Source organism: Taeniopygia guttata, chromosome 9 (assembly GCF_048771995.1).
Source record: "Taeniopygia guttata chromosome 9, bTaeGut7.mat, whole genome shotgun sequence".
Taxonomy (NCBI): domain Eukaryota; kingdom Metazoa; phylum Chordata; class Aves; order Passeriformes; family Estrildidae; genus Taeniopygia; species Taeniopygia guttata.
This window is the reverse complement of record NC_133034.1, coordinates 15,095,463-15,116,460: the sequence shown is the minus strand read 5'-3', so window position 1 is coordinate 15,116,460 and position 20,998 is coordinate 15,095,463. Positions and strand designations below refer to the sequence as shown.

Genomic DNA, 20,998 nt, shown 5'->3' with positions numbered 1-20,998 from the left:
CCCACGGAACACCATCTCGTTCTGTTTCTTCGCTGCCGGCAAACCAGGGTGGGCAGCAGCTCTAGGTCGAGAGCTGGCACCAGCCCGTGTGCGGCAGAGCAGTGCCGGGCTCCCAGGCCTCTCCCGGCGCTGCTGACCGGGAACCTCTCGCCTCTCCTCGGGAGGTGCCCGTCCCAGCACCGTCACCGCCCCCGCCCTCAGGGACACGGTGCGGGGCCGTGACACGGCTGGGCGGTGGCTCCGAGCCTCCCGGGACACGTCTGCTTCCCGCAGGCCGCCGGGACAGTGCGGGCACGGCGGTGAGAGGCTTGGGGATCAAGGGGCAGAGGCGGCCGGACCCGGCACGGGAGAGCGCCGGGGCACCGGAGCTGTCCGAGCGGTCTGACAGCCGCCCCGGCCTCCCGGCCGCGCCTCAAAGCAGCCAACACCCATCCCCGCCAAACAATAAAACAACAACAATAATAATAAAAAAAAATTAAAACCCAAATGTATAAATAACTGCCCTCGGAAGCTGCCCGTCCCGCTGAGCCGCCGCCCGAGCCCCGCCGGCGAAGGGGAGGGGGAAGCGGCCCGGGACGCCCCCGGCCGCCTCCCCGGAAGGGGGGCGAGGGGCGGCGAGGCGGCCCCGCTCCGCCCCGCCCGGCGCTTTCTGTCCGCTCTCCCGCGCCGTACGGCCCGGCCGCGCCGGCTCCATCCGCTCCCAACTTGGCGGTGCGGGGCGCGGGCGGCACCGCCGCGCTGCCCTCGGCGGGGCCGGCCATGGCCGGCATCGGCATCGACCACTCCAAGCTGCCCGGAGTCAAGGAAGGTGCGGCTCACCCCGGCAAGGGGAGGAGGGGGCGCTGGCCGGGACGGGGCGGTGTGGGGGAAATGAGGAGCGAGGCAGGAGAGAAACTGTTGGTTTGGGGTGGTTTTTTTAAACGTTATCATTTTACAGTTTCCAGGCGCCGCTGCGGTTCGCGGCGCTGGCGGGGAGCCGGGTCAGCGGGAGGGGACGGGCGCTCCGTGCTCCAGCCGTGGCCCCGGGGCTCCCGTGGCTGTCCCGCTGCCGGTGCGGGGTGTCCGCTGCCGGGAGGGGACGAGAGGCGGAGGCCGGCGGCGGAGCAGGGGCAGTCTCCGGACAGAGCCGCAGTCGCTGGACAGAGAGACAGAGAGCCGTGGCCGCTCTGCTGGCCTCGCTTCCGGCTCCCCTCGGCGGGCAGCGGCGGGGTCGGGCGGGCAGCGGCGCTTGTCCCCGGGAGAAGCGGAGCGGCGCTGGGGCAGGGCGCAGCCCTTTGTCTGCGCCGGGGCCGAGCCGCCGCCGGCGCCTCCGCCGCGCTCCCCCCGCCGCGCCCGGGCTGCCGGGCTGGGGGCGCCGGCCGGGGCTGCGCTCCCGCGGGGCATGAGCCGGCCCGGGCACCCTGCGGGACATGGACCAGCAGGGATGTCTGTCTGTCTCTGTCTGTCTGTCCTTGGCAGATACGGCTCGGCTGGGGTCGGAGGCTCCGCTCGGGCCGTTGGAAAAATGGGAGCAGAACTGCGAATATTCACAGATTCGGCGATTTGAGAGGGACTGGTGATTTTGAGGTCCCGGTTCCAAACACTTAACCTGCTGGTTTTTATGAAGACTGGCCTGCATTGAACTTGGGAGCGCCAAGCAGCCGCTCCCGCCCGCAGAGCCCCCCTCGCTTTCGGGGGTCCCGCTGGCTTGGCCTGTGCTCAGAGCACGGATTCACCTTCTGTCGGGCCGGACTGGCCTCGGCTTCCCTGTCAGCGCCGCGTCTGCCTCACACGTGTGCCTTTGAGCTCAATTAAATGTGCCCTGGAGCTGCTTTGGGTTTAGAAAGCTTTGTAGGAGATAGTTTGTTCTTTCTGACAGTGATTTGTGATATAAACCAGTAGAAGCTCTGTCATAATCAAGTTAGTTTAGATTTACTCTCTAGTAACAGAAAGCAATGGTTTCCTGACTAAAAGAAACCAAACTTCCTTAAACTTGTTTCTCTTGCCGCTGGTCATTTTTTTCCCCCAGATTTCAATTCTTACAAAATAGCAGTCGTGAATTTGATGATTTAGCAGCCAAGAGTAGAAAACCTATTTCTGTGCAGGCAGCTGGGGGTTCCTTTTGACCTCCTGTCATCCTTTAATGCTTCACTTAGTGTTACTGGAACAAAAGCCGAAGCTGACGTTTTAGGGGTTAATGTTCGTCCTGTTAAGTCATTAGCAGAACTGTTATTGGCCATTTTAGTGTGGTCAAGATCTCACCCTTAGAGTCTGTCCACACATGGTTGGTAATTCAAGAAAATGAATCCAATTAACCTTTCCAGTGGGTTCATTAAAGTGAAGTTAAATCCCTGTGTAGATGCTCATATTCACAATTTAAGTAGGCTGGACTTGATTTGACTTTATTAGTTTTTGAATTGAACTAACTGGACTGAGCTAAGGTCGTATACATGCTGAATGAAAGTACATTTACCACGTTGCACTGTAACTCAACCAGTCCCTGGGAAATTTGCACCTATGGTATAGTGTGGATTAAGCTTCTAGAGTGTCCTGTTACTGGGATCTGTTGTTACTTGATAGCAATGGGATTAAAGTAGTGTGCCAGAGCAACGTGCAAAGTAGAAGAGGTTTGAGCCATGTTCTGCAAAGCCTCAGGCATGTGTCACGCTTTTAGTTTAATGGCATCACTTGTTTTTGTTTTGGAAAGTGTTGAGGCTGAGCTATGGTTTGGATTAGGTCTTTTCGTGCTCTGTGTCAATGCCAGCCAAGGAAAGAAAAGCCATACCGAGGGAAATATTTATTGTTCCTGATAGAGAAATCACTGTTGATCTTTCTGGAAAAAGCATTCCCTTTCTTTGTCTGGGGTAAAGGTCGGCTTAGTCATTCATTAACAGTGAAGAACAACCTTTTGGTTTGAGTCCTTTGTTCTTCACCAGCTCTGCATCAGGAGAGGAGGTGCTGTGTCCGAGTTCTCCCTGTCTGCAGGTAGTCAGGGCTGCTGAACGACAGTGTCATCCTCCTCTTCTGGAGTGATCTCAAAGGCGCTTCTAAAAGTGGGATCATTTCAGCGCAGTGATGGCAGTGAAAATCTGATAACTAGCTAGGTGCTGCAGGAAGTCTTGCTTCTTGTGCTTACTTTCCTCTTTTACCTCTAAAAACATTTGTATCAGCTCAAGGCCTGATGTTGATGGCATTTTGCTGCTGAAAGTGGTACCACTTCAGTTGGTCCAGCTTATTCTATGGGCAGGGGTTTATTGGTGTAAAATATACCCTCAAAACAAACTTTTCCTAGTATAAAGTACACCTTGCTGCTGCAGCCTGGTGTTACAGAGCCATTTTTCCATGCATAGTAGAGTGGATCTGACCGCTGTGGCCAGTAAACCTCTTGTAAGTTATTTGTTGAAGGTTTTGGTGTTAGTTGCAATCTGTGGTCTGTGCTTCTCTGCCTGCATTTCTGTTCATCTCCCAAGTGTCTGTGACATACTTGCTTTTCACAAAGCAGCCTTTGCTGTTTGCTCTTTTGACCTACCTCAGGAGATTGCTCAGATTTGTGTGTGTGTAGGTCTTTTTTACTAGAGGTGTCATTTGTGAGCCTTCTGGTGATAAAAACATCCTAGAAACATTATTTTTATTAGCTACTTATAAAGCAAATACAACTGTCTTGGGCTCTGCTTGATCTCTAACTGCCTCTCATCTCTTGTAACCTGGTGAATTACTAGGAGCTGTGTTTGGGAAGGGCTCCACCCTCTTTTGGCTGCCTGCTGTGAGTGAGCCTTTGGACTTGAGAGGCATTTCTGGCTGCACACAGGCAGGCTGAGCTGCACGGGAGGTGTTTTGGAGCTGTGCAGACCATAGCCCTCTCTGGAGGATGTACCTGTAGTCCTGTTGCCTTTCCAAAGGTCTGAGGCAACATCTTTGTGAAGGGAATGCCTGTCTGCTCAGGCTGAGGCTCAGGCCCTCATCCATTGCAGTGTCCAAGAGCCATCAGTTGTTGGCAGCAGCAGAAAAAACCCAGGTCCAGGCATTCTCCCAGGGGCTCCTCATCGTCCTGCTAGTTTGAATCCTCTGTGGAGAGAGAAAAGGGAGAGGTGGGGAAGGGGAGGGACTCTAAATTCTGCCCCAGTAGTGTGCAGCTCTGGAGAACTGTGGAAATTTGCAGTGGTTGAAGTGTTTTTATTGAATTTTATTTTTAGTAGTACTGTAAGGAAATACAAGGGTGGTATGTCTGGGCTGGTGATTAGAATGGACCCTGCCACTACTGTCTGGAGTTCCAGCCTTGACAAAGGCTGATTGTGGCACCTGTGCATGGAGAGACACAACAATGCTCACACTGCTTTTTACTCTTTGTTCAGCACCTGATACGACTTTTGGGAGTTGTACATTCAAATACTGCTGGTTGTAATCTGCTGCCTGAGGGGCCAGTATCCAAACGTGGTAGTAAAAAACACAGCTCTGACTGCGACCTTGGGGAAACAGGAAGAGCTTGAATATTTTCTGTCTTGGCAAGGTGTTTTCTGGGGCAGGCAGTCTGGCTGGCTCTCTTTTGCCTCAGCATAAATTGAATAAAAGTTTGCTGCTAACATCAGTCTTCCTCCTCTTTCCAGCTACAGACCTTTCTGCTGACTCTGCAGCTTAACATGACCTCTGCTGAGACTCTTGCAATAAAAGCCTCCTGGCTACTGACCCTCCAAGTGACTGGGGAGGCGGAGGAGGTCTGAGGTGCAATGTGTCAGGCTTCCATGGAGCAGACTAAGGTTATTGGCTTATAATGAGGCCTTTGGTGCCTCTCTGTGCTCAGCAACATGAGAGTGGACAGGAGAAATTTGATGTCTGTCAGAGGTGGAAGAGGACTGAGAAAGTGTGAATGGCTGGCATGGTGTCTGATGAGGAAAGATTCTGCTTGGAGGTTTCTCAGAAGAATGGTTTTGAGGGATGAGCTGTCAGCTGTGTTCATCTGAAGGAAGCATTGGCCTTTAACTGGATTAGTATAATCAGGGCAACAATTTTGAGAGCAGCTGAGGGTCAACCGGGTCATTGTGAAGCCACCTGCCCCATGCCCTTTGGCTCCAGCTGGGATTTTTCCTTGCAGCATCATGTTTTTCTGCTTTGTGACTTCCTTGTGTAAGGTCTCTGAGAAATTCAGGCAAGATGGATGGCTTGAGGGCAGCGGGGAGGTGGAGAGTGATGGGACAGAGACACAGGTCACTGGTTCACATCCAGCTCTTGTGGGTAATAGGAGATCTGTTTTTCCAGCATGCATGAATTCAGTGGCTGAGGCTGTGGCACTCATTTCACTTCTGGTTAAGGCTGGTTGAAAGTTTTATTTTGCATTGAGTGGCTCTGGGTCTGCAGTGCTTGGCAGAGATGGGCAAGATTAGCATATTTCGTGCTCTTGGCTCTGAAAGGCAGCTGAAGAAGCAGGTCTGCCTCCTCCCATCCCTAAATCCTTAACATTTGTCTTCTGTGAGCTGCTGTGGAGGTTGAACTGAGGCAAAAAGATTGCTCAAAAAGCTTTGGCAGAAAGACACCCCAAGACTCCCATTGATGCTTTTTGCAGAGATGTTTCCTTGGCTCCTGACAGATTTTTGGATGGGGGTAAGAGGGGACACAGCCTATTTTTGCACTGATTCCTGGGGATACAGGGATAGCAGTGGGGGGTTTTCTCCTGCTTATGATACGACATGGTGTCATCCATCACGGTCTGGTCTCTGAGGAATGCTCCCAGCTGAGCAGTGTGTTTATGGTCACCACGGGCCTGTGTTTAATCTTTCATTTCCTGTGGCCATGGGAAACGTCAGAGGATGCCAGGCAGGAGTTGGAGATGGCTGCTGCAAGGAGCAGGAAAGGCCAGTTCTGCTCTCTCTGGTGCAAGAAAAAATCCACTTGGAAAAACAATGGGATATGCCTTGGAGCTGTGTGAAACTTCTGTTTTGCTGGAATAAGCTTTCTTTTTCTTGCTCAGAGTCATCCAGTTCTCATGAATGTGCTGATTTATAGGACAAAGTGACAAGTTCCCTGCCTGCTTCCTTCTGCCCTTTCCAGAGTGTCCCCAGCTGGTTGGCTTCCTGCTCCTCTGCTGCTACTCCTGTGTAGTGCTGGTTTGAAGGCTGAAGGACTGAGGGAGGAGGTTGGTCTGTTGGTGAAATTGCCTTAAAACTTGAGAAGCTTTAGGTCCATTTTCTGGCCTGGCACTCACTGCTTGCTTGACCTTCAGCTGTTCTCCAAGAAGGTGATAACGACAGCTGCTGTTCTGCTGCTGCTTGGCTGCATTGCAGGGAGCAAAGGGCATGTTTGCTGGACTTTTCCACCGGGAAAGCTGCCGTCTCCCCTCAGGCTGACGTGTGTCAGCGATGCTCTCTGTTCACCTTATAGCACTGGCTTTTCCACAGAACATGTATAGGACTTTATGAAGGTCCCTTGACACTTCATTTATACTTCTTTTTTGAGAAGTAGGAATTGGAGCCTTCCTGCTGTTTTCTTTCTCATTACTTGAACAGATACCACAGAGCTTGCTGAGTGAGTGTTGTGTGGCCTTGACACTGTAGGGCTGCTGGGATAGACTTTTAGCTGGGCTGGGAAGGGAACAGGAGAGTGCAGGGTCAGGCTGGCTGTGTAAGGGGTGCAAGGCAGTGCTGTTGTGAACCTTACCTTGAGCAAAGCGGATCACTCAGGCCTTAATGCTCATAAAATTTACCCTGTAACCCCAGGCACGGTGTGAATTAAGTTTGCCAGAAGTGTTAGTCTTCTTGGGGAGAAAGGTGTAGATGAAAGCTTGCTCAGAGCCTAGCACAGCCCATCTGCACCTGCCCAATTATTTTATGTCAGGCTCCTGAAGCACAATTGATGGTCATTTAATTGCACACCAACTCATGATGTCACCGCCACAATGCTCTGTCACCCAAACTAAAATAGTGAGATTTTTTTGTCTTTGGCCTGGCTTGTTAGAGGTTTGGTTTGTGTGCCCTTGGTAGCTCTACCCTGCACTATGTGCTCTTCAGGACAGAAAGTCAAAGTGGGTTTGTGTGTGAGTCACTCTTCTTCACTTCTCTTTTCAAAAGAGGTGGAACAAGCCATGTGCAGTAAAACTGAGTTCCTGTGTGCATTTTCGTTCGTCCTTTCCCGAGACCTTTTGCTGAACCAGAACTTGGTAGCTAGAGGAGTCAGCTCTAAGGGGAAATGTTATGTGGGCTCAGTATGTGGTGTTCAATAAGTGATGACAAAGGGGAAAAGGACGTAAGTGAGGGCATATTTGAAAACACTGACACAGACATTCCATAAGGACACTGACAGGAGTGACATGAGAAGTAATGGGGCAAAAGGGAGGAAGGAAGTTTATGCAAACAGGATTATTTCCTGTCAGTGAGAAGGCAGGGGTTTTAATTCCTTTCTGCATTATATGTGTAGCATTGTCTCTTTACATTCAGACAGGACAAGAGTTTGGAGTGTGCTGTGGCTGGAAATGCTCCTTGCAGAGGGGCTGTTGCCACTGACTTGGCACATGGGTTGGGGTAATGCTGGTCTGGCTCAGGGAAGCCTCCCTTGGTGTGGATGGAAAGCTTCTCCATCTCTGCACAGCACGATGATTTGCACTGGAAAAGCAGCTTATTATATCTATCTGTTCTGGTTACAGCAAGCATTACTTGTAGCATCCTGGTGCAAAGAAATGGCCTCTCCTTCTGCTCTGGTATTAGTTTTATTATTGGGATGCTGGCTGGTGGGATGGGAAGGATTTATGACCTAAATTAACCAGCAGCTCCTGGAGCCTTTGGCAGTGCTGCTGAGGTGAGCACAGCACGGTGGTGGAGCACAGCACGGAGAAGGCCTGGGAATTTTCCAAGCCACCAGGGAGTTGGCTGTTTTCATGGCAGGCAGAGAGCTCTGCTGTTCTCAGGGCTGTGCTCTCCTGCAGGTGCCAGGTTTCCAAAGGAAGTTGATGCTGGGAAGAGGCTGGGCTCTCCTGACCCTAATTGCAGTGCTGGAAGGACTGAGTCCTTGGCTGGGGCTGCACAGCCCTGCCTGGATTCTGCACATCTCTGATGCAAGGTGGAAAAAGCAGGTTTGTCTCCAGCTCGGTGCTGTTACCTGCTATTCCAGGCAGCTGACATTGCCCACAGCATCCACTCTGGCTGTGTAACAGGTGAACTTAACTTAGTCCTGATTTAACTGTTCATTTTTTTTACTTTTTCATTTTTTAAGAAGCTGTGAGTATGCAATATCACTTGAAGGTAATACAGTTCCCAAAGCAAAAAAATTTACCTTTACTGACCTGGAGCTCATTTAGTGCTCTTGGGGAGGAGAAGAGGCTGCCAGCCTGATTCTTTCTCATGCTTTGCAATGTGGGCTCAGATGCCACAAAGCAGTTTGCTTCAAAATGATGCAGGGAGCTCTGCCTCCTGTCCATCTGGTCTCAAAAGCCAGAGGCTTATTCTTACCCTTTTATGCCAGTGTTTTAAATCTGAAGTTGCACTTAGGGCAGTGTGCCAACACAAGTTTGTGACAGGAAAGGGAACATGTATTGTTAGTGCTGTAACTTTACTGATTTGTGACTTGTAGATGGATGTGGAATTTTGACTGATCTGGGGCCAGCTTTGGTACTTTGTGTTCCCCAGAGCTGACTAATAAACCTGGAGAACTTAAACACAGGAAGGAAGGGGGGAGAGAGGGGAGAGAGTACCCGTGAGGAGCCAGTGGAGCAAAGGAAAAGTGTTTTGAAACAAACCAAGAGCCTTGGTTGGTTGAGTAGAGGATAGTTGTTGGTACAGAGCAGCTTTGCAGTGCTTGCAGCAGCTGAGCAGGTGGCAGACAGGAGTCTTTGCTTGCATCCTAGCAGCCAGCTTTCTAGGGAAAAGGAAGCTGATGGGAATCTGTGCAAGAATTGGAGCTGACTGCAGGGTTAGTTCAGATACCTTCAGCTTTGAATGCAGCAGCTGGCAGGGTTTCCATCGAGGCTGGGAGGCTGCTCAGAGGCTCATCCTGCTGGAGCTTTGCTTCTCTTAGTATCTGATCTGGAGGAATAAAACCTGGCTGGTTGGAATGTGCACTGACACTGTGGTGTGTCCTTTCAGCTGTAGCTCTGGTTCAGCCGCAGGCCATGGAGCAGTCTCAGGCTGAAGAGAAGGTGACATCTCTGGGGACTCTTTATTCTTCTTGTTTTTTCCAGAAGTTATTGTTTCCCTGTACAACTGCAGGTCACTGTCATGTAACACTGTGGGTTTAGAGAGGAACTTGAACCTTTTTTTGGCACTTGGCAGCTTCTGTGTGGGTGTGAGGTTTCCAGCAGTCAGCCTTTTGTAAGCAGTCGCCAAACTAAGTCAGGACATGAAGTTGTACCAGAGGGGCGTTCAAACCTCCCTTTCTGCATCCTGTCTCCCTTGTATTTTTCTACATTATCTTTCAGGACAAAGCTAGAGGAGACCCCTGTGAGAGCTGACACTTTGCATTATCTCTGCTCTCAGCTGCCTCTTTGGAGCTGCTGTGTGAGGTTATTCACTACAGCCTGAGGGCTGAGAAATGCTGGTGAAATATCTGCAATCCAGGGTGCCATGGCTCCTGAAAGCCACCCTGAACCACAAAGTGGGCCTGCCAGCTCTCTGCAGAGAAATTGCTGGACTGAACAAAGGGTTTAACTGTGCATTCATCAGAGAATGGAAGTTTTGCCTATCTGGGCAACTTAGTGTGTGTTAGAGAACAGAAATTTTGCTTATCCGGGAAACTCAATATGTCCTTCTGAAAGTTTTGTGTGGTGTAAAATTAGGTAAAATGCTGAAATAAAAGCTGAATTAAACAGATAAAACAACAGAATACAGTGATTGCTATTGGAGATGGGTGTGGGGTAAGGGAGTGTACATACAGTGCGAATCTCTTGAGATGCAAGCTCCATGCCCCAGCAGTTTTCTGAGTGGGTGGCTGTTTTGAGTTGCACTTTTTATAAGACACTCTTTTTCTATTACCCCTCCCTTACACCAATTTAAATGAGTGGTGTTGGGCTTAAAGCTAAAGGTGCCATGACATTCTGTTTGCAAAACAAACCAAAAAACCTTCCAGAAAAGGGGTATCATGTGATCAATGAGGCACAGCTAAAGGCTGTCTAACAGTTACAGTGATGCTCACGGGGCCTGTATGGACCAGGGATTTTGACCTCTCCTGGTGAAGGCAACTCCTGCCCTGCTCTCCAGTGATGTGTATGGTAGTTTGCCTTTGGGGTAAAATGTAAAGCACAGCTGTTGGAGTGCAGGGTTGTTTGTTTTGCTGTGGTCCATGGTTGGGAGATAGTGGTTAAAACTGACTCCTAGGAAAACTCCCTGCCTTTATTGTTGGTTGTTCCTTTTACATATGGTATTAGCTGAGTCAACTGAAGCTGTGTCAAATACTGGACAGGATGAACCACACAAACAGCTTTTGTTCTCACTGATGATTGCGATTATCTTCTTCCATACACAGACTCAGTTACAACGTCAGATGTTGTGAGTGAAGTGTTTGGCTGCCTGAGCTCTGCTATTTGACTGTGGTGTCAAACCAGCCAAGCCATCTCTGAGAAGTATACCTACCTTGAAGTTTTTGTAGTAGAGACCCACCTGGGTGTTACTGGTGGGTTCACAGTGCAATTACTGAGCTCGCTGGTGATCTTCTGGGTGTAGGTAGTCCTGTCCAGGTAGATGGACATTGGGGCAATCAAGAAATTTCTACAGAGATGAAGCCTGGCAGGTAATGACTTGCAGACATTAACACATACCGTATTATCTATCTGCTCTCTGCTTTAAAATGTTAATATATTCTGTGTGTTGAGCCCCTGCAATAGAAAGCAGCAGCTGTAACAGCAATGTTGGCTCTAGGACTTGGGAGTATTGGACAGTTCTTGTTACTCAGGGTACTCTGTCTGGGGACCCAACTGGACATGGCTGAAAAGGGTGAATTTTCAAAGCATGGAAGTCAATACTTCTTAAGGCTCAATGCCATTTTTAGGTACGTCTTGGCACAGCATGGCTGGAAAGCTGCCCAGTGGACAAGGACCTGGGGGTGCTGGTCAGAAGCCTGCTAAACATGAACCAGTGTGTGCCCAGGTGGCCACGAAGGCCAGTGCCATCCTGGCCTGGGTCAGCAGTGGTGTGGCCAGTGACCATCACCCTGTACTGGGCACTGGTGAGGCCACACCTCGAGTCCTGTGCTCAGTTCTGGGCCCCTCACTACAGAACAGACACTGAGCTGCTGCATGAGTCCAGAGAAGGGCAGTGAAGCTGGGAAGGGTTTGGAGCACAAGTCCTTGAGGGGCTGGAAGTGTTTAACCTGGAGAAGAGGAGGCTCAAGGGAAACATTGCTCTCTACAAGTCCTTGGCAGGAGATTGCAGCCAAGTGGCCATTGGCCTCTTCTTCCAAGTATCAAGTGATGGAACAAGAGGAATTGGCCCAAGTTCTGTGAGGGGAAGTTTATATGGGATGTTAAAAAAAAACATCTTCAGCATAAGGATGACCAGTGGTCAAAACAGGAAAGTATTTGGGTCACCATTCTAGGAGATACTAAAAAGATGTGTATATGTGGCACTGAGGGGTATCCTTTAGTGGTGAGCTTGGCAGTGCCAGATCAGTGGTTATACTTGATGACTTAATGTTTTTTCCAACCTAAGTTATTTTAGGATTTTGTGATTGAAATGCTCCAACTCAGCATTTTCTTCTGTAAGTCAAAGAGATGGTCTTTAATATTCTCAACCTATGGGTTGTGTTTTAAGCTTTGGGAATAAGAAAATTTGCTCTTATTTAGAAACCAGGTAGAGTGGAATTATCCAGTGATGAAAAACATGGCAGCCTTCTGTAGAAAAGCAGAATGATAAATCTTATCAAATTTTGTGGCTGGGGCTTGCTCAAAGGATAACCTTTTGCGGTGCCTTATGCTATTTTTCCACTACCTTGAGTATCTCCAGCTTCCTGTTTACACTGTAAGCACATCACCTTCTGCTTTGAGGTCTTCAGCAGATACTCTCTCAGCTTTAGGACTGGTCTGTGGTACAGTGTGCAGGCTTCTTTACAGAAGTGAGATTGCCAAACCAGTAGCCTTGGGGAAGGCACTTTGTGAATGTTGATGATTTCTGTTCCAAGGCAGGTTAAAAAAATATAATGAAATTCTGAGGGTTTCATTCCAAAATGCATAGTCTTCCCTTCTTAAAGCATTGTTAGGCAGGTGAGAGCTTAATATTGGAGAATGGTGCAGACAGAGCACAAAAATCTCATGGCCTTGACCTCAAGGTGTTTAGCTTAGAGCAGAGAGGATAAACTCCTTCCCAAATCCCAACAGGTTCTTAGCTTCCAGGCCAAGACTGCTAGTAAAAAAACCTGATGGTTTGGTGATTTATTTATTTTTTATTATTATTATTATTTTGCATATTTGCATTTTGAGAATTAGGCTGAGACCCCTCAGTTTGGTTCCCCATGGAGTCACCTGGTATCCTTGTGCTGCCTCATCGCTCCCAGCTATGTGTGATGTTCTGGTGCTGTGGTTGAGGAGCAGAAATTGTTCCCTTTCTCAGGCTGCCCAGACCTGCCCTCTGTCTGGGATCCACCTTCTCCCTGCATGATTTTCTGATTTCCTTGGCATAATGGGGCCTGGTGAGCAAGGCCCTAGGAATGTCATCTGTATAACTGCAGCAGCCAGACATGTCCTAGCCAGCCTCTGCCAGCATCCACTGTGGTAGCAGGAGCTCCTGGTGTGATGGGAGAGGCAGGGCAGAAATGGGAATTGCTGAGGCTGGGCCATGTATCTCACAGAGCAGCTTTGCTGGGCTTGGGAAGAAAACGTCCCAGCTGTTGCACTTTTATCTGGAAGCTGCCCTCAGGGCAGCCCTTCACCTCCAGCTGGGTGGCTACTTGGTCAGGTTGGCTTTGCTTCAAGGAAATAATTCCCAGATTTTGGAGGCTTATCTGTCTTTGAGTGGCCTGACCAGTCCCTGCTGGTAAGAGTCTGTAAGAGATCCCAACTTGCTTTCTAATCTGCAGGAATCTACATAACTCAGGCATCCTACTGAGACTGCTGGCTTATAAAAGGCTGCATTTGCTGCTTGCCATTAATTTATCAGCTCTGTAGGTCCTAAAAATAATTTTTTAGCTGATGATACTGCTTTTTCATGTTACTTTTGTCTTTCCTCTCCCTCCTGTCCTTTAGATTAGAATTCAAGAACCGCAGATGCTCTAAACTAAGCATGACTCACACCTACTTTATTTTGTGAATTACCCAGCACACAGTGCTGACGGGAAAATGGCTGGGAGTGGAGGGGGTGGGGAGCAAGAGATGGTTTTTAAGACCCAAAAGGAAATGCTTGGAACATGCATCTGTGGTCCCTGGGTCATTGAACTGGCATATATCCTGGATGCGTTATATGGGCCACGTGAACTGAGGGGGCCCTTGGGACCCACAGTGGATGTCAAAACATGATCTAAGACTTCAGGCAGAAGTGAGGGGGGTGTTTTGCTGTGAACCTCGCTTGAAAAGCCAGTAGGGGCTGACCTCTTGTTGAGACACCCATTCCTGGGCGTTGCCTACCTCTTTGTCACATACCTGAGTATCACTAGCAATATCTAAGGGTGCCTTGGTCCTCTCTTGTGGTTACCTTGATCTATTTGAAACAGTTTGGGGTGTTAAAAATGCTGAGCTGTGGAGCTGAGGTAATGCTGGAGAAAGTTAGTGAAATGGGTGGCAGAATATAAAATAAAAGAGGTTATTTAATGGAATTTTGCTGAGCTGTTGTACCTAGGGACTTTCTTATGTCAGCCATAAAGGCAGGGCTGCAGCCATGTTTCCAAGAGCCCCAGATGCACCAATGCACAAAAAGGCATATTTCCAGTGAGAAATGCCAGAGGAGAAGACCTGTGCTTGGAGCTGGCAGATTCCTCAAGCTTGGGGTTTCCTCAAGACAAGTGAGCTCCCTCTTCCATGCATGGATTTTAGATCCTGTCACTGTTAAGGGTGATGCTTCTGCCCTCATCCTCCCCAGCTGGCACCTCTGCTGGCCATAGCAGCCACTGAGATTCCTGGGCAGGCATTTCTTTATTGACAACTGTGCCAGAGTGTATTCCTGGTCTGCTCCCTGCCGTGCCAAGGTAGATTGGCTCAATCAGTCTTGGTAAACCTGTTGTGAATGTTCCACGCTTCGCTGGATTTGCCAATTGTGGCTGCTCTGATTGCACCCCTGCTGCTTGTTTGACTGCCTGGTGGCTCCCAGCCAGGGCCCAGGGATGGGAAGTCAAGTTAATTTGCAACAGTGATGGTAATATTAATCTTGCCTTTCATTTTTTAGACATACAGTTAGGGAGCAAGGAAATGGATTTTTTTTTTCCCCCTTAAACACAAAGCCTCTCAGAGAGGAGAAATTGAGTCTGTTGTCCTTGAGGCCATCCTATTTCTCAGCACAAACCCAGTGTACATAATACCTGGTAATGTGTACCCTGCTGAGACTGGGCTGGGAATTAGAACTAGTGCTGATGAAACTTCATTTCAGACCATGCTTGGACAGTCCACATCTCCAGAAATTTCATAGTTGCCTCATTGTTGGATGTGAGTCTTCAAGGATTGGTTTCCTTGGCCTCACTTGCAGCTGCTGTCATGCTTGGCTTGGTGCCATGGGTACTGGGTCTAATTGTGAGGGAATGTTCTGCACTGCCATGAGCCCCAAATCTGCTAGGGAGGTGCAGGTGTCCCCATCCTTTGCCACCTGGCTGTCTGACAGGGCTTCGTTGTGTTCGTAATGGGATGTTCTCATCTTCCATAGCACGTTGTTCTAGGCTGATGGGACTTGAGAATAATGTGCTCAGATGAGCTGGAGGCAGCCAGCCCAGCCAAGTTTCTGACAGTGACGAAAGGTCTTGTGCTGCCTGCCCTGCCAGCAGCCACAGCAGCACAAAGAGAGGGCTGTGTGCTCAAGCTGTCTGCTTGGGTTTGTAACAGGAGAGTGTGTGAAGCCAAATGGCTTCTTCAGCAATGCTCAAATAATTCAAAGCGTGTGAACAAACCCAAGGCTTTCTGCTGCCCCACCAGTCTGCTCCATGCTGTGTCCTCTGTGAGATGGGAGCACCAGGGAGCCCAGACACTGAGAAGTGTCCAGTGTGCATGTCACTGGTAACTGTGCAGCTTCCCTCTCTCTGTACTGGTGGGTCAGTATCACTGGTGTAAGACCCAGCCCCTTTATTCATGTCTAAGCCCTGCAACTTGGTGGCTCATCCCAGGACAGCATTCCCACTTGCTTTGTCAGTGTTGTGTGGATGTGGGACAGGCGGTGGCAGGGCACAGCCCCAAGTCTGGGTGCTGTGTGGCCGTGTTAGGGATGGCACTAGGTGGCTTTGGGCCAGGAGCTGTAAGTTACACCAGGGAAGGTGGTACTCTGGCCTGTATGTGCTTATTGGCCCAGTCACTGAGCTTCAAAACGACCTAAACAGGAACCTTTGTCCCTGCTTCATGTCTGTGACATCCAGCAGCTTTCAGCTGTAGCCTGTAAGAACTGAGAATTTGAGGAGTTTGTTTTGCTTGTTTGTTTGGAGACCCATGGTCTACTTCCAGCACTCCTCTGGAGGAGCATCTCGCAGAAGCAGGCCTGTCTATACAACACAAGTCTGTATGGACTTTGCCTTTTTATTTTGAGCCCATGCTTTCTTTAGGAAGTCTTTAGTGGCCTGCCAATCCAAAATGGTTAAACAATCATTGCTGCATTGTAGGATTAAAGCTCAGTGATAGAGGTGAGACTTCTGGAGTGGGTGCAAGACTGTCAAAAGACAAGAAACAGTGTCCTACCATGGCCCTCCCACTTTCTTGCCTATGTGCCGAGCATGTTTCTGTAATGTATATTTTTTCAAACAGAGAAATGTGTCTGGGTGTGGGTAGAACAGAGTAAAAGAAGAAAAAAACCAAAAACAAAGCTAAAGTCCTCCTATGCTTGTGTGCCTCTCTGGGGATGATGGAGCAAAGGTCTGCCTGCACTGTGAGTGACTGTCAAGTCAGAACTCTTGTGTGAGCCTGTGCAGGATGGATTTGGGAAGCGCTATGATGTACTTTATTAAGCATTTCTTGTAGCAGTGATCCTTATGCACAAAAATGTGTAGCTCTGAAATGTTCATCCTTGCTCCTGTGCTGCCTGCCTTGTCTTGCTGGTACAGCTGTTCAGGCAGCTGTGCTGTGGACTTGCTCAGAGACCTATTGCAGTTAAAATAATGCTTCTCTCCCATCTTCCCATTCTCTTTTTTGTGTGTTTATTTGTTTTTAAACAGTCAAGAGCAAGTGCTGCTTCTTGAATACATGGCAGTAATAACAGCCCTAGATTTGGGCAGACTGGCTCTGTGCTGAGGTGTCTTTGATCAGCTCTGAACTCATGGTAAGGCTCAAACCTCTGAGTTGGATGTGTTGGATGGATCCTCCAGCAAGCCAGATGATGCTTCTTGTGAGCAGAAGGTGGCTGTTCCACAATCGTTGCAGAAAGCTGAAGTAGTGTTGGGGATCACAGCATTAGTCTCTAGGGCAAGTTTCCCTTGCCCTATCCTGTCAAAATCATGTGTTGGTGACCACCAAGCACTCTGGGTTTGTCACCTGTGAATAGCTCTGCTGCCCATGACTGAGCTGTGGCTGTTCCAGATCTGATGCTCAAGGCAACATTTCTTTCTTTGTACAAAAATGGCCACTGGAAGCACTTCAATGCTATTGAGTTTCATATCATCTTTCCTTTTTTAAAAGAAGTTACAAAGAAAAAAAGCAACAGCAAAACCTTAATTACACCATCCAGATTTATTCATGCTTAAAGTGAGCCACTGTGGGATCATATAACTGTAACCTTTGTCCTCATCTCCACCCTGCTGCGTGTCACTGTCCTTCTCTGAAGTGTTGCTCTGGCTGTTAGGAGCTTTTGTCATCTTAAAACACCTTTCAAGGCAGACTGAACCAAAAATTTAATTGAATATGGTAAAACTTTATCTGATCTCTTGGTACAGACAACTAGAAACACTTCCAGATATTTTGTGAAGGATACCTGGGTATGGAGTAATGTCTAGATGCTTCTCTAGTGGAACATGTGCATCTGTGAGAAAAAGGAAGGCTTGTGGGATTGTGGCTTAGGAAAATGCAGCTACTTTCTCATTTCCTTTGTGCTAGTGGAAATGTTTTATCTTTTCTGACTCTGAACCCTTTCACAAACAGAATCCTCATAAATTTCCCTTGTACTTTTGATGCATTCTGGGGGTTTTGGGGTTTTTTTTCAGTTTATCTTTTAGGCTGTGCCTATGCTCTGCTAAAGAGAAATCTTGGTCTTCCCCAGAGGTTTTTCCAGTAGAATGCAGCGGAAGGAGTTTGTACTTCCCTCTGTGGCTTCAGAAGCCCCTTGTAGTTCTCTGTTTTGTGATGTGTTTCAAGTGGGAGATATTCCCCTCTGTGGGTGCTGTTAAGCTTCTTAGCTTGTCGCATTGAGGGAAAAATAAATGACAGACCTCCCTCTCTAGTGTAAATTTTTTGGTGCCACTGTCTTAAACTCCCTCAAAGCAGGCAGAAACCCCAGGTCTGGCAGATCTGTGAAAAGGGGCCCCATTCTGCAGTCTGGGGGACAGGTTACTGTCTGTCTTTGGTTCACAGAGAAGCTGATGTGAACCTGCCACCAAAAGGCTGAGCCTGATGCTATGTGTCTGTCCCTGTCCCAGTATGTATGAGCCTTGTGTTTTGTTGCCCTACTGCCTATCATAACAAGTTAAAAATATACTCTGGTGTTTTTCTACAGCGTAGGTAGCATTCCTTTGAAAGTTCAAGTGGGAAAGTGATAGGCATTGGCAAAAATCTGCTGCTTTTAAACTGGTGCCAAAGGGACTTGGTCTGTTTCCCATTTCACTTGTCTCAAGGTCATTTTCAGCATCTTTTGAAGAACCTGTAGTTATCTCTGCTCATGATGCTATGATTGATCCCATATCTGGGTTCTAGATGCAAATCCAGCATCTGCTTTTAGACAGTCAGTGAAGCTTACAAGAAACAACTGAAAATGATACCTGAGCTGATAGAAATGCTTTACAGTGAGAGCCATGGAGCTCATTCTGCTCAGCTTTGGAGAGGTGCCAGTGTGCATGTACCCTTTGTGCCATGAAAATACTATTCTCAGACTCTTTAACCTGGCACAGAAAGTCACAGCAAACACAAATGCTTGCCCTTGGTTTTAGCTTAATGCAGTCAGTGTGGGCATTGGTAAAATTATATAATATATGTTCTGTTTGACTGGAATGCAGAGGTTTGTACATAAGGTCTGATCCAGTGGTAGCATGGACTGTTCTGTTCTTGAAGTGGAGGTCGAGAGGACAGTGGAGAAGGCATTTTATGCCAGCAAGGACAAAGAAATAAATGCACACAAAAATAGACATGATGGCAGGAGGGGGGAAAAAACACAATTCCAGACCTTGGCTAGTAGAAACTGTCAGAAGTTCATATGCTCCCCTGACTGCCATAGCTTGTTTGATGCTTTTTTTTTGTTTGTTTTTGGTTTTTCTGGTGCTAATTCTCTTTACTTTGTTTCCCTGTTCAGTGTGTCGAGACTTTGCTATTCTGGAAGATCATACCTTGGCCCATAATTTACAGGAACAAGAGAGTAAGTAGCAATGATCTTCAGAACAAACTGAAGCAAGTTTGTCCCAACAGATATCTGGCTTTATTTGATTTTGCTAAGAAAAATGCTTCCTGCTTTTATTTAATTTTTTCCTTTTAATGGAATATAGTTTATTATTGCTGTCTTCACTATCCTGTAACGCTGCACTTCTCTCTGCTCCAGCTCACATTGTACCCCAGAGATAGCTGCATTTTATATTTCAATTTTGTGCTCTCCTTTAGAGTTGAGTTTGTTGATGCCGTTTATGATAAAATTGCATGTAGGAGTGCACTTGGGGTTTTGTTGCTGTGCAGGGTTTTTAGAAATGACTAGCAATTTTGGAAGCTTCAAGTTTTATAGTCTGACCTGAAGTACCACCAGAAGAGGTTTGTTTGTTTACTTATTTCAGAATTACAAGTGTCTGCCTTTTGAAAGGAGCCTTCCTTTTCAGACATTTTGAGGTAGGGCAGCTGTACACTAGAAGAGTTTATATAGGAGGAAAAAAAAGGACAACCAAAAACTTCAAAGTGACTGGTGCTTTTTTTTTTTATTATTTTTTTTACATGCTTATCTGTTACTTTGGGTATGTTTACATTGCAGTTTCAGGTGTGGTGACTTCTCTAATCTGCTTCTCATGGATTTGGTGTCTGCCAGTACCAGTGCTAATGCCATTCCTGCTACTACACCAAGGGTGCAGTTGCTCATGCCCTTGGTGCTGGAACCTGAAACCATTGAATTAAAGAGGACTCTGGACTGCAGCTCATGTAGCCATTTTTTCTGGCAAGCAATATCCATGTATGGTAAAGGACTCACTGGAGCCCTCAGTTGCTCTGTTGCTAAATATAAAAGTAGGGTGATTTTTGGAACTGATTCTGCTGAGAGTAAGAGGAGTTTTCTTCTTTAGAGGTTATTGAGAACAAATTAGGGAAGTATCCATAATAGTGGTTTAGGTTCAGCTCATCCTCACTGGCCTCTGGTGGTCCCTCCCAGACCTACTTCATTTGCCTAGGGTGATTTTCTGTGGTCAGAAAATAAAATTCAAGGCCTGAAAACCATTCCCTATAAACCTGGATGTGTTTAAGATATGCAGAACTTGTTTTAGTATCAGAGCCGTATACAGCCCCCTCAGTGCTGAAAAGAGGCAATCTCAAGCTGCTAGCATAATTTCAGTTCAGGACTTTCCCACCTTTAGAGAGATTGCTTGGTGTTTCCCTGCCAAGATCTGTCTTCCTTTTTAGGCTGGAATCTCCCTCCCACTTGGTTTTTCTTGTTCACGCAGTGAAGTTCTGCAGCCTGATTTGAGGCTTCTTGTCTGTGTTTATTTCCAGTTGAGCATCACTTGGCCACAAATGTTCAGCGTAATCGTCTGGTGCAACATGACTTGCAGATGGCCAAGCAACTGCAAGAAGAGGAGGATAAGAAAGCCCGTGCTCAAATCCAGAAACACCAAAAAGACTTGTGAGTTTGTGCTGGAGATCTTGGAATGGGAATGCTAGTTCCATTTGGTCAGAGCACTAATAAGCAGCTGCTTTGAGTTGAGAGTGTGTGGGGTTCATCAGACTTTTGCTTTTGCTGTTTTTCTTTGGCTGTCCAGTGCTGTAAAAGTAGTGATACCAGGCTCTGGCACAGAGGAATGAGAGCAGTGTGGGAGCAGGTAGTCTTGGAGCCCCTTCTACCTTACTAATACTGTGCCTGTCCATGAGAAGGAGCCTTCCCATTCTACTGCTTGTTGTGCAAATGGGGCAACTTGGTCACTTGTGTTGATCTTGTCCCTGGCTGAAGTTTGAGTGTGAAGGAACTGTGCCACAGAAATACCCAGTGCTACAGGGAATCTGTCTCATAGGGAAATTGCAGAAATTGGTGTGTTTGCCCTGTGCTTGATGAATGCTTTTCAGGAGCTGGGTGTGATGCTTTTGGTGTCCTGGTGCGCTGACAGCCCCTGCGTGTGCTTGCAGCTATTCAGTGTGAAGTGACCTGGGAAGGGGAGTTGCTGCTCCAGGGTGGCTCAGTGGGGATGGGTGCTGGGGGACTGGCCTTCTCTTGCAGTCACTGACTTCTGCAGTAACTGTGGGAGGTTGTTTAATGACTGATCCAGTTTGCTCTGCAGGTTTGCTCAGTCCCCACACGCCACATCTTAACCCTGTGGTCTGTGGTTTGGCTCTCCGTGTGCCTCAGCTGTGGAGCTGGTGTAGAAGTGAAACATGGCAGCACAGGGCAAAACAAACTGCTCTCCAATCCAGAGTGGACTTGCAGAGCACTGGATGTAACAGATGGTTCATGGGACAGGGCTCAGCCAGATCCCACTCATGAGAGGTGGGTAGATGGGGGTCCCTGCAAATACAAGGTCTGCAAGGCAGGATGCATCTCCCAGCAGCTGTGCTGCCTCCTGGCTTCTGTTGGGTTCTGGAATGCCACCCACCAGGTGCAGTTGGTGGCAG

The 20,998-nt window shown here is 48.1% G+C and overlaps 1 protein-coding gene across 2 annotated transcripts in view; it reads left to right on the top strand.

The window, feature by feature from the left end:
- Positions 1–512: 512 nt before the first annotated feature.
- Positions 513–20,998, top strand: part of CCDC50 (coiled-coil domain containing 50) — a 43,231-nt gene continuing 22,745 nt past the window's right edge. Inside the window, exons 1-3 of one of the 2 annotated variants that reach the window (XM_041718057.2) lie at positions 513–808; positions 18,501–18,563; positions 19,889–20,018. In XM_041718057.2, coding sequence (XP_041573991.2) covers positions 760–808; positions 18,501–18,563; positions 19,889–20,018 — 242 coding nt within the window. In that variant the 5' untranslated portion in view covers positions 513–759. The remainder of the gene's footprint in view (positions 809–18,500; positions 18,564–19,888; positions 20,019–20,998) is intronic. The other variant, XM_030279903.4, reaches the window with a different exon arrangement.